Source organism: Neolamprologus brichardi, chromosome 15 (genome assembly GCF_056152115.1).
Source record: "Neolamprologus brichardi isolate AB-2024 chromosome 15, ASM5615211v1, whole genome shotgun sequence".
In the NCBI taxonomy this organism is placed as follows: Eukaryota; Metazoa; Chordata; class Actinopteri; order Cichliformes; family Cichlidae; genus Neolamprologus; species Neolamprologus brichardi.
Genome location: NC_142118.1, coordinates 16,685,507 through 16,698,185, shown reverse-complemented (window position 1 = coordinate 16,698,185; position 12,679 = coordinate 16,685,507). Strand labels below are relative to the sequence as shown.

Sequence of the window (12,679 nt, the reverse complement as noted above, 5' to 3'; positions counted from 1 at the left end):
TACAGGTTAGGAAGTATTTACCTAATTTTAGAACCTGATGAGGATTAGATGGTTTTATTTATTATGTCCTGATACATGAAATCTTAGTACTGAAATTGAATAGATTTTTTTTAATATAAAGGAAAGGAACAAGCTGGGGCAAAAACAGACAGTGGAGAACACACTGGTTATGAGGATGCCTTGGCATTTGAATATGTTCCCGAGTATTCTCCATACTGCGTCAATTAAACTTTTTTACTGCTACATAATGTGTGCAGAAACCAATAGTTGCTACAGGCTACAACAGTTTTTTCACTGCAGACTTATTGCTAATATTGTGGGAAGCAGCTGGTGAAGAAGAGTAACAGGCTCAATTTCAAAATGCCAGTATATCAAGTTGAAAGTGTAAGGGGCACAGAGGGAGGCAGCTGATGGAGAGAAGAATGGCGAGCAGTAAATGAGGGTTATTTAGGCGTGCAGAGCAGGACATGAGTCACAGAGATCTGCGTGCCTGTGTAACACGTAAACTAAAGCACCTGGCTCTGGGAGAGGACAGGGTCACATGATCTGAAGAGGATAGTGGAATGAAAACACACTAGTTGTTGCCCTTTTTATATGACACTTTTAGAATTAGCCTCTTTTACAAGCCACGTTTTCCTATAAATTAATAATATGTAACATAGTCTGCATTGTGCTGCAATATTAAGTGGTTTTGTAGTATCTGCTCGACTGCAATGACGCTTTAAAAATGGAGTAATATTGCAAAAAGGGCAGGTGTTGACAAACTGATTAATGGGACCTGGTATTCTGAGCTTCAAAGACGCAGACTGGAGAATATCAAGATTGATGTGCTGTGTCGGTACACTGCCCCCTGTTGTTTAATGCAGAACTAATGCAAAGTTTGCTCTGTTGCTGACAGCCTGTTTCTGTGTGTGTTTAGCCTCTGAAGCTATGCGGGGCTCCACTCCGCTGGATGTCGCAGCGTCCTCAGTGATGGACAACAACGGTCTGGCGCTGGCCCTGGAGGAGCCTGATCTGGATAAGGTTTGATGACGAATGAAATCGCAGCCTTACTCAAAGAAATACTCAACAGCACAGCTAAAAATCACACAGCACTTTATGTTTGCAGGCTCGTTAGATTGTAGCCAGTTTCTATTCTGACCATAACTTGTTGTTGTTTTAGCAGATGTGGTGTTTAAAATTAGTTTGGAAAGTTGTGAATGAAACTGAACTGTACAACTAGCTAAATGTACAACCAGTATACTGATCACATGTTCATATTATCATCAAATACTAAAACAGATTGTACTATAAAACATTTGCAGGATCCAATTAGTTATTTATAAAGTCAAACATTAAGACTTAGGGAATTATGTGGATACAGGATCGTATTCACTGTCTAAACCTTGCATCGAATTCTGCTGCTAGGTTTATTCTTCATCTCGAAAGTTTTTGCCAACACATTTTAGGCCACCATGTTGGTTTTGGTTTAAAATCTGGCTTTCGCCAACCCACAAGACATGTTCTTCCAATTATGTGCAGCTCAGTGTTCATAAAGTTTGAGGAGGCCACAGAAGAGGAAGAATACGTGCTAATCATCTGTCAATGCTAGAACGCAGCGCTACTCAGATGACACATACAATTATAGTCAGATAGGAATAGAAAGCTCAGGCCACCAAAGTTTTCTATGAAAAAGTGCTGAATGATTTTGTGACAGCTGGAAAAGCTTAGCTCAGCAGAGGCTTTCAAGCTGTCACTGTTGCTGACACTGAGTCAGAAAGACAGTGTGCCATTATAATACCCAGGAGTGAAGCAGAATTGCTTGACCGTAGGTGGTGACATACCTAGCAGGCTGTGGTCTTCAGAGCTGCGCCATGCTGGTGGCTAAGGGATACCCAGACCTCGGCTGGAACCCCATAGAGGGAGAGCGCTACCTCTCATTCCTGAGGTTCGCCGTTTTCTGCAACGGTATGTTTTATACTGAGCACTAAGATGACTTTTCATCCCCTGGCGATTCTGTTCCTCTGCTCGTTTTGGTGCAGTGATATACTTGGCCCTTGGTTTGTTTCACAACAAAGCATGCCGACTGCACCCATCAGCATGCTGATTAGAAGTGCAACAGACTGGAAAATGTTAAATAAGGCAGGAAAACATTGCTTGTGGAGTTATCCTGTAAACACAGACCTTTTTTGTCGATATCTGAGTGTACCATTGTGTGAAGCCTCTGCTTGTACCTAAGCCTGATATACATGACACCAGAGGCTATCTTAAAGTTCAAAGACGCTTTAATTGTGGCATACAGTTGAGTATACACGTGGTCAGTTCGACTTTGTCAGGAGAACAGACGAGGTCAGACACCAGGCTAATCCTACATGGTGCAAAGAATACTTAAAAGCTGAACACGTGGTATAAAGACAACTTGGGAATGAGAAAGGAGACAGAGGAATTTGGCAAGGGGTAAGCAAAGCAAACAAAGCAAAAACTATATTTTATATTGAGTGTTTTCATATATTCGTATGTGGTAAGGATAAAAAAAAAAAACTAGTTACCGTGCAGTGTATTACATAAAAAGTATTATTACAAACTAGAAAAAGTTTCCCATAGCTTCAACCTCCTGAGGACACCTCCGAGATGCTTTTTAAAGACATTTAAAGAAAATATAATCTAATTAAGTCACTGAATATGTGTAACTGAGCAATAAATAAGAATTGAGATAAAACAAAAAAATGGCATCACAACAAAGAAACAGTCTAGGGTGATTTTACTGCATCTGTATAAATGTGAGTATTGTGTATTAAAGCAGCAGAGGATTTAACAGTGATGCTGTTTTTGGAATAGAAATGAAAAACTGCACAGAAATTAAAAAAATCCACTGGGGAAGGATGCCAGGGTCCTGCTAAGGACTCACGTGGAAATGTGAGTCGGCTTTTCCTTGATAAAAAATGTAGCGGTGCTTTAGCAGCTGCTGAATACCACTTTCAGGGGTTTTACACTCTTGCTGACTCTCACCTTTCCTTTTGGGGATAATAACAATTTTCCTTTCCATTGGTCTGCTCTTTTTTCCTCCTTTTTTTTTTTTCTTCCTCACACCAGGTGAGAGCGTGGAGGAAAATGCCAACGTGGTGGTGAAGCTGCTCATCAGACGTCCAGAGTGTTTCGGCCCAGCCCTGAGGGGCGAGGGAGGTCAGGGTCTGCTGGCTGCCATGGAAGAGGCCATCAAGATCTCTGAAGATCCTGCCCTGGACCTGCCCAAGACTCCTGCTGGAGTCACTACTGGGTAAAAACGACACCAGTTCTTTGTTTTCTTTTTCCACAGTGTTTAAAATCAGCATTTTTATCACCACGAGACACTAAAAAACACATTCAGAAACTCTAAAGCCAGTCACTTGTGATTAAGGCTCTCATTATCTGGGTCTCTGTGTGAATTGTTACTTTTAGTTAGATTTCCCTGTGTGCTTAGCTAAACCAGCATTATTCTTTGCTGCTAGACCCTCAAATAGAGCCATATCACATTACGGGAAAAGAGATCTAAGTTTATTTCATTGCCTTTGCCCAGCAAGAGAACAGTGAAGAGAAAGAGAGCAGTAATTGCTGTTTGAAAGTGGAGTTTTATCAAATAATTGTCTTTTGTTTTCTCTCTTTAAAAAAAACTCCTACCAAAACAAGAAAATCTTCTTAATTTACTTTTTATTTAGCAAAATATAATTTACTTCAGCAGCATGATGTGTTTGAAGACACATTTAAGAACCACAGATTTTTTTAAGCGATCATTTATCTCAGATGAGTTTGACATTTAAAAAAAAAAAGAGGGGAAAAAATGAAAAACCTTTTCGACTGCTGGAAACATAGAAGTCTTATAATGCAACTGCAACCCAGGTGTTATTAAAGCAAGTCTTGAATAAAAATTTTAAGAGATTTTAAATCATAATTGGAGCCTAAGGACAGTATATAAAAAAAGGTACTTTTCTGGAAGAATATGTAAAAGAAAGGAATACATTATCCCTGGCATTGGCTGTTTGTCCCTGCCTTTCTACATAAGTATACGAAGCCTGTAACACTGACTGCATTTTAATGTTGAAAGTTTGTATGGCCTGAAGTGGGGAGAGAGATTGGAAAGCTGCTCAAAATCAATATGTATAACAGAATAGCCTGCAAGGAGATCCTGTATTGTGCCAAAACATTATTATAAATCCTCACAAAATTGCCTAATTTACTGCGCCTCTGTTGCCCGTTGTATCCTCAAACCACCCTGCAGAGCTCGTCTGCAACTTCCAAGAAATGTTTCTCGTGTTCAGGATAATATTTATTATACTGTGCGTATAATTTTTATATAGTGTGTTTGTCTGTTTCAGGTCTGGTGAGGAGGAAGGGGAAGTGATTCACATGGGCAACGCCATCATGTCCTTCTACTCTGCCCTCATTGACCTGCTGGGACGCTGTGCTCCTGAGATGCATGTAAGGCCTTCGACAACAGCCTGAGCTGAAGAATGAGATTCTGTATACTGTCACAGGGACTTTTATGAGAAAGAGATTGTTTTTGTTTTGTGCCTGTGCATCTCTTACAGCTTATCAATGCAGGTAAAGGTGAGGCGCTGCGTATCAGAGCCATCCTGCGCTCTCTGGTTCCCACTTCGGACCTGGTGGGCGTCATCAGCATCCCCCTCAAAATGCCTGTCGTTAATAAAGGTATGCCGGTCTAAGTTTGCTTTAGGCAGTTTCTGATTGTTAAAAGGAAACGCATAAACAGAAGTGAATTAAGGTGAGACGGGATGTCTACCTGGGAAAGAAAAATGTTGTTTGGTTTAGATTCAAGGCTGAAGGTGCATGGTAGTCTGATTAAAAATCTAATTTATACTCGACAGGCAAACCCGGGCTGCTGTAGATCACAAACAGTTTTTGCCACATCCTGCTGAACAAACATGCTGCATTACCTTACTGCCTACGGCAAATAATAAAAACTCTGCCTGGTACAGCATGTGTGTTGTACTGCCAGATTAAGGAAGCTGAAATAATTTCATAACTCTGCAGAGTATCATCACAGCTCTGCTAACTAGACGTATATTATTGTAAGTGCCTTTGCAATGGCAGGAGACATCACTTAGGAGAGAGCTTTTGCTTCCCTCTAAATCTCTGTGGAAAACAAATATGCCTGCATTGTGTTTTTAGTACCTTTCTACTTTGTGCCTTGCTTATAAAGTTATGGGTTACAACGATGCTCAACAGCAAGAACACCAGAAAATAAATACATTTCACATTTATGCTTGGTTTCCTCAGCTTATCGTGTCTGGGATTACATTTCCCTTAAACTCTAAAGCCTAATTTTATTCCAAAATCATGTTGCATTTGAAACTTTCTTCATTGAATCCCTTTCATTGGTTTTTGTTTTGCTCCATCAACCTTCAGATGGCACAGTGACTGAACCAGACATGTCAGCTTGTTTCTGTCCCGACCACAAGGCCCCCATGGTGCTCTTCCTGGACAGAGTTTACGGCATCGAGGACCAGAGCTTCCTGCTCCAGATGTTGGAGGTTGGCTTCCTGCCTGACCTCCGAGCCTCGGCGTCTCTGGACACGGTAAGTCCTAGAACATTCACGACACACACACGCACTTTCACCATCAAAGTCCCATTTTGTCAATGACTACCTGCCAAAGAACTTGTATCCACTTCCTGAAAAAGTACATTTTAGTCTCTGCAAATGCAAAGGATGTAAGCTCTAGTTATACCTGACAGGTGTAATCGTCTCTGTCGTCTCTGCTCCTGTTACATTTTTGAGATCTTAAGTCTTCTGTCATTTACTGATAATGAAATGAAGGTTTCTAGTTTGCTCATCAAATCTGTAAATGTTATCAAACATGAGCACCGATTGCTCAGAACAGTCACTAAGCCTGTTGCAAATTTTCAGAAATATTAACATAATAATCGGCCTACTGATCAGGTCACCCTTAGCTTTTAAACAGTTCAGTATAAAAACTACACTCAAACTACATTTTTTCGTAACCCAATTTATCCGGTCATTTGCTACACAGAACGATCTGGGAAGTTGCGAGCACTTTGAAAGAAATATTTTGAAATATTTTGGTTGAATTATCCATTTATCAGTCTAGCACAGATTGACAGTCAATCAAATCAATGAGCCAGAGGATCCTGAAAGTGGCAAAAGGGTAAAAACAAGCTGCAGACCGAGGAGCTTTGATAGATGATAAGAAACTAGATATAAAGTTTGGATTTCCTTTGGTGAGTTTTTGCTCTTTGTAAGGAGAATTTGTGCATCGAAGGTACACACTTGGAGTCATTTAAAATGACTTGACAGGTGATTAAGTGAACCTTTGCTCTCATCACACTTCTACATACCCAAAATATGTTATGTATGTCTTATGTATAGTCTATGGACCAAATATAACGCAATATAGTCTAAAACAGCGAAGTAATTATCAACTAGTTCAACTATGGTTATTTTCCTTTAGTCCTTTACTTTGCTCTGTTATTATTCTTTTGTTTTTTAAAGGGAGAAAATTGTGAACAAATTCCCACCTTCACTGCTCTTAGTGCAGATTCATTTTCTACTAACAAATTGTCTGGCCATTATTTATGGTTGAATGGCTCACAGTAAGCCATTTCCAGTTTTGAAAAGTATCCATCAGGAACTTAATTTACATGCAAAAGGTAAATGACACCATCACAAACACCTGTTTCCCACAAAAATAACAAGAAGTTACAGAAAGACTTTTCAAACTTTGGTTTTAATGAATCAGTTATCCCCATCTGTGACATCAGTGGAAATTGAAGCTCTTCAGCTTTGCTGTCCTTTTCTGCTATTAGAGAACTGCATAATATTTACATTTGGCGGAACCTATAATCACTTCCACCTTCTGTTAATCTCTGCGTGTAGAGTTTGGGCTGCTCTTCCTTTTTCAGTTACATGCATTGTTCTCTGTCTCACAGGAGGTGTTGAGCACTACAGAGACTGCGCTGGCCATGAACAGGTACATCGGCTCAGCTCTGCTGCCTCTGCTGACCCGCTGTGCCGCTCTCTTTGGCAGCACAGAGCACCACGCACAGCTGGTTGACTCCACGTTGCAGACTATCTACAGGCTGTCAAAAGGCCGCTCACTCACCAAAGCCCAAAGGGATGCCATTGAAGAGTGTCTGCTGGCAATCTGCAAGTAAGGCTTCTTTAGCTTTATTTAGTCTTAGCTGAGTTAAATGAAAGAAATCTGGATTTTCCCCCTGCAGGCCATTAAAAATAATGCAGGTTTAGGGCACTGGCTTCACTTTTCAAATGTTTCAATGGTTGCATCTTTTTTTGTTTGTGTGTAAAATTTTCAAATTTTGTCTGATGGTAGAAAATTATAGCAGCTCAAGCTGCTTTAATTTCAGTGTAAATTTAACACATTTAGCGTGACCTTGATCCATGTCCTTACCTGGACTTGTGCAGCATGATGCGTAGAGTATATGCCTGCCACATACGCAAGGTTACAACATAAAAGTTTTCCTTCTCACAGTTCTTAAAATATTCTTGGATGTGAGCACATGTACATAAGAGAAAATCCTATTCCGCCTACACAGATGTAATTCTGCACTTATTTCACAGACACCTGCGTCCCTCTATGATGCAGCAGCTGCTCAGACGTCTGGTGTTCGACGTTCCAATGCTCAATGAATATTGCAAGATACCTCTCCGGGTGAGACGCAAAACACTTTCTTGTTAATATGTGTTTGATGTAAGAGTCAAAAAGGTTATTGAAGAAATAACACAGGCAATCACTGGAATGTAAAATTTGGGAACCCGTTGTCTTCCTAACTTCCAGAGTTAAACAACATGATTGTAGCAATCGCAATTGGAGTGTAAAAATATTCAGGAATTTATGTGTGTGTTTGTGTTTCTTATTTCTAGCTGCTGACCAATCACTACGAGCAGAACTGGAAGTACTACTGCCTGCCATCTGGTATGGGCAGCTTTGGTACTGCCTCTGAGGAGGAGCTCCTTCTCACCAAGAAACTCTTCTGGGGAATCTTTGACTCCCTTTCTCATAAGGTACAACCAGGAATTTATTTATTATTAAAGATGAGCTGGCCCAGTGTGCATAGAGCTGTAAAAATTCTCTGTATTTTGCGTATTTGTTGTTCTCCGATAATGAACCAGGACTAGAAGTGGTATTTTTCTGATCTGCATTTTTGCAGAACAAAATGTTTGGTAGCTGAGTGGTGCTTGTGCTTCTAAAACTCTGTTCTGGGATATTTAAAAAATATATTCTTATTTATTTCTTTAAATCTTGAGTTTTCAACACTTGAGTGTGGATCTCAGTAGTCAGAGGCAGTGAAGTGAAAGCTCAATGAAGTGCTTGTGAGCAGTGCAGCTGAGGCAAAGCCAAATCAGATGAATCATTTATCAGTCTGTGACAGGTCACTACATGGTGCAGACTTTTCCAGCTTTCATTTTCATGCCTTTTTGGGAGGGGGGCTGATCCTACTCTGCTTCACTGTAGTAGTCTCAGCAGACACGTTCTGAAAAAATAAAAGTGAAATGGTGAAACTTCTAAACACCTCTTTCCCTCTCTTCTTACATTTTGTAGAAATATGATGCTGAACTTTTCAAAATGGCCAAGTCATGCCTGTGTGCAATCGCTGGGGCCCTGCCTCCAGACTTTGTGGATTCCAGTTTAGGTGCAACGCTGGAGAAGCAGGCATCAATGGACGCACAGGGTAACTTTGACCCCAAACCCATCAACACTGCCAAGTAAGTGTTCTAAAAATGCAGCCTTGTTAAAGCAGCATGTTTCATGTTTCTAAATGTTTTTATTCATATGTTATGACTTAAAGACAATTTTGACTTTTCAGTATCTCCCTTCCTGAAAAACTTGAGTACATTGCCAACAAATATGCAGAGCATTCCCATGACAAGTGGTCCTCAGAGAAGGTTCGTGCCCCGTGTTCTCAGTGTTTTCTTCACTCATGCTTGGAGTCGATTTATGTTATAAAAATCCAAAGAAATGCAAAGTTGTAATTGTACTTTGTAGTCTCAGCCATTTTACTAAACCTGTTTACATTTCATGGTTTAATAAAATGCAACTGTGTTGCAGATGTCAGTGGGCTGGAAACATGGAGACACTGTGGATGAGCAGGCCAAAACCCATCCACTCCTGAAGCCCTATAAATCTCTGAGTGAGAAGGTACGTGCACATTAGTGCTCACACAGCTGAGGAAGCTGTGTGATGGCCCTATTTGCTATGGACATCCTTATTCTTTAACTCTCAACTGTCTGTCAGTTTCTTTAATTAGTCTTCAGAAATAGTTTTCCAGGCTTCTTGAAAGACATTTAAAACTCTTCTTTAGATGTTGACTGCCTTTTGTTCTGTACTCTGTCAACATAATCTCACAATACTTTAAAAATGTTGAGGTCTGGGCTCTGGGGAGGCCAATCTATGGCTGGATAGAAGAATTAGACTAGAAAAGAATTGTTATTTTCATTGTGTGTTTTTGGGATCATTGTCATGCTGAAAAACGAAGTCATTGGTAACAAAATGTGTTATAAGATATCGTATGGTGGATCAAAATCTCACAATCGTTTTCGCTATGTCATTCATAATTCTGTGAACAGTGGCTGGATCCACCAAAGGGGCAAATGCACCACTCAGGTTATGTGTCAGGTGTTTGGTGAAAAACTAGAGGTAAAGGCCAAATATACTCTGTAAGATAAACTCTAAAACTCCTGCTAAGGTAGCCAGAAAATATGCAAGGGTGGAGCCACAGACAAACAAATTCATACACTATCAAAGGTGGACAGACACACACCTATGTTCTGAAAACTCTCTGAGGCGGAAAGAAAAAAGCCATATCATAAGTAATGATTTTACAAGGACATTTTTATCAGAAGTTTGAAAAGAAATACATGTGTTTGTTTGATTTTTGTATAAATGTTTTCACATTTTGTTAAGCTGTGACATCTGGTCTGTAGGCCTATTCTATATAGTCCTGCATGTCTTCTACAGGACAGAGTGTTAGACTGTGAATGTGTTCATTCTGTAGGAGAGAGAAACGTATCGCTGGCCAGTGAGAGAGTCACTGAAGAGCATGTTGGCTATGGGCTGGAACATTGAGAGGACCAAAGAGGGTGAGGCGATGTTCCAGCAACGAGAGGGCGAAAAACAGCGGAAGATCTCGGAGTCCCAGGTAACACATTTATAAATGTTTCCTTTTGTGATGCATATTTACTATCTCATCAGCTGACAACAATTCCCTAGATGCTCCTTTTTCATTTTTCCGTCTTTGGTGATTCACGCTACAGAAAGCAGACATCATTTATAACAGGAGCCCATTAAAAAGTAAATAGCAGGACCACTGTTGTCATGCAAGAATAATAAACACCAAGCAACAGTCCCGATCGCTTGTATCAGTAATGAATACAAGTTTAATGAAGGCTTAATTTCTCAAGACCAGTTTTTTAATGGAAATCTGTGTTTTGGGAACTGAGAAATGTCTGCTTTGTTTTTAACTAAAGAGTCTTTTTTGATCCATAGAGAACTCAAAGCACGTACTGTAGTAAAATAAATAAAAGAAAATATTCACATTTTTTCAGACAGGAGATATTTTTACTGCTAGTCTTTTCAGCGTAGCATTTAAAACACAGATTTTAAGCGTGGGTAGGGATCATTTTTGAGTCAATGAACAAAAATTCTACAATTAACATTTAGCAGATCCTGAGAAATCTTCGATTAAAAGCCACTGAGGCAGAAATGCAGCATGGAAAAAACTTGACTATGAGTAAAGTGTGGATATATGCATATATTAGCATTTTGTCTACAACATTTACTTGCAGTCTTTTAGTAGCCTAAATATTAAATCTGCTAGATCCAGTAGGGATGACAGTGGAAGGGCAATAAATGAATTTTCAGTCTGTTAGCGATGTTGGCAGTTAAAACTTCTCCGTTTGCTGTTCATAAATCACAGCCATCCATCATATCCTTTCATCTGTATTATCTTTTGCTGTTTTTTGTTAGCTGGCAAAATGTGCAAAAGCTAAAACACTGATTCAAAAGCAATTTGCTTCTTTTTTACTTTGTAGATTAATGGATTCAGTCCCGCTCCAATGGATCTGCACAATGTCACCTTGTCGAGAGAGCTACAGGTTGGGTTTCATTTGACTCTTCCTAAATGTTCCCATGTATCTTCTAATACAAAATACAAAAAAAACTGAGTAAAGCTGCACTTTTTCTGTTTCTGCAGGGCATGGTGGAGGTGGTTGCAGAAAATTACCACAACATCTGGGCCAAGAAGAAGAAAACTGAGCTTGTCAGCAAAGGTGTGCAAATCGTAGTGACGTTTTATGAACAGCAGTCGAGGTGTTATTTATTTGTGTTCAAAAGAAAGCGCCTGAAATGACTTTTCAATCTTGTCCAGGAGGAGGGACCCACCCACTGCTGGTACCCTATGATACCTTGACAGCTAAAGAGAAGTACAGAGACAGAGAGAAGGCCCAGGAGCTCTTCAAGTTCCTGCAGATTAGCGGCTATGTCATCACAAGGTCAGCCTCCTAATGCTCACGTTTTAAAGAAATAATAAATGAAAATTTAGGCAACTGTATAGCACTTTACCGGTGCTATCCTGAAAACTTGGGGAAAATCCTAATGAGCACTTCTGCTACTACGGATGCTTGTTTTCACTACTGGAAAAGCATTTTTTGGCTGTGTTGCTGTCTCAAAATTTTATGTTATTATCTCAAAATTTACAGTTAGTACCTTCAAGTTTTGACTTTCTAGTAGTCAGTAGTGTTTCTGTCTCACAGAGGCTTGAAGGACATGGAGCAGGATTCATCATCAATGGAAAAACGCTTTTCTTACAAGTTCCTTAAGAGGTTGCTGAAGAATGTTGACTCTGCCCAGGAGTTCATTGCTCATCTTGGTAAGTCTGCTGCATTTTTATACACAGATGCTGATGTACTTTTTTAGTACTTTTCAGTGCTAAAAGCCTTGGCTGACATTGGTGTTCAACATCGTTAATCCAGAGGCGATGGCCACCAGTGGGAAGACCGACAAATCCCCTCATGACCAGGAAATCAAGTTCTTTGCCAAGGTTGGGAGCTCTGTTTGCAACTGAGCCTCTGATGTGCTGTTGTAGTTACTTTTTTTTTTTTTTTATTAATTAAAGTGTTTATTTCTTCTTCCCAGGTGTTGCTTCCCCTGACTGATCAAACATTTAAAAACCACTGTCTGTACTTCCTGTCTACACCTAGTAAGAACCTGAGCAGTTGTGGTTGTGCCTCCAATAAAGAGAAGGAGATGGTCACCAGGTACTGTCATCATGTTTTTGCTGATCAGTGTGTTTTCTTGTATTTTCATAAAGCCCTTTCTTGTTTTCTTTCACTCGGTTGCTTTTTCCTAACATCTTCTTCAGTTTCGTTCTTACTTCCTTTCTTTTCCAGTCTGTTCTGTAAGCTGGCAGCTCTTGTCAGACACAGGATTTCTCTCTTTGGTAAGGTTGCTTCTGTTCATATGTTTGTGTGGCTTTTTGTTTGCAATCCTTTCCAGTATCTATATTAAATATATCCCACAGGAAGTGATTCAGCAATGATGGTGAGCTGTCTGCACATCCTTACTCACTCACTTGACACTAGGTAAGTGCGTATTACTTCATAAGACTTGTAATAAAGCTCAATAAAAGACACGCATGTATTATCTTTAAACCACTAACTCATAAAAAAAA

General features: G+C 39.8%; 1 protein-coding gene across 4 annotated transcripts in view; it reads left to right on the top strand.

The window, feature by feature from the left end:
• ryr3 (ryanodine receptor 3) overlaps window positions 1–12,679 on the top strand; it is a 108,991-nt gene that overhangs the window by 70,582 nt on the left and 25,730 nt on the right. For all 4 annotated transcript variants that reach the window (XM_006792684.3, XM_006792682.3, XM_006792686.3 and 1 more), the window contains 21 exons: window positions 920–1,023; window positions 1,812–1,947; window positions 3,073–3,256; window positions 4,332–4,434; window positions 4,545–4,665; window positions 5,383–5,552; window positions 6,923–7,143; window positions 7,572–7,662; window positions 7,875–8,015; window positions 8,554–8,717; window positions 8,819–8,897; window positions 9,061–9,150; window positions 10,007–10,150; window positions 11,043–11,105; window positions 11,204–11,279; window positions 11,378–11,501; window positions 11,763–11,878; window positions 11,982–12,049; window positions 12,145–12,266; window positions 12,399–12,448; window positions 12,530–12,590. In XM_006792684.3, the coding sequence (XP_006792747.2) occupies window positions 920–1,023; window positions 1,812–1,947; window positions 3,073–3,256; window positions 4,332–4,434; window positions 4,545–4,665; window positions 5,383–5,552; window positions 6,923–7,143; window positions 7,572–7,662; window positions 7,875–8,015; window positions 8,554–8,717; window positions 8,819–8,897; window positions 9,061–9,150; window positions 10,007–10,150; window positions 11,043–11,105; window positions 11,204–11,279; window positions 11,378–11,501; window positions 11,763–11,878; window positions 11,982–12,049; window positions 12,145–12,266; window positions 12,399–12,448; window positions 12,530–12,590 (2,428 nt within the window). The remainder of the gene's footprint in view (window positions 1–919; window positions 1,024–1,811; window positions 1,948–3,072; window positions 3,257–4,331; window positions 4,435–4,544; window positions 4,666–5,382; window positions 5,553–6,922; window positions 7,144–7,571; window positions 7,663–7,874; window positions 8,016–8,553; window positions 8,718–8,818; window positions 8,898–9,060; window positions 9,151–10,006; window positions 10,151–11,042; window positions 11,106–11,203; window positions 11,280–11,377; window positions 11,502–11,762; window positions 11,879–11,981; window positions 12,050–12,144; window positions 12,267–12,398; window positions 12,449–12,529; window positions 12,591–12,679) is intronic.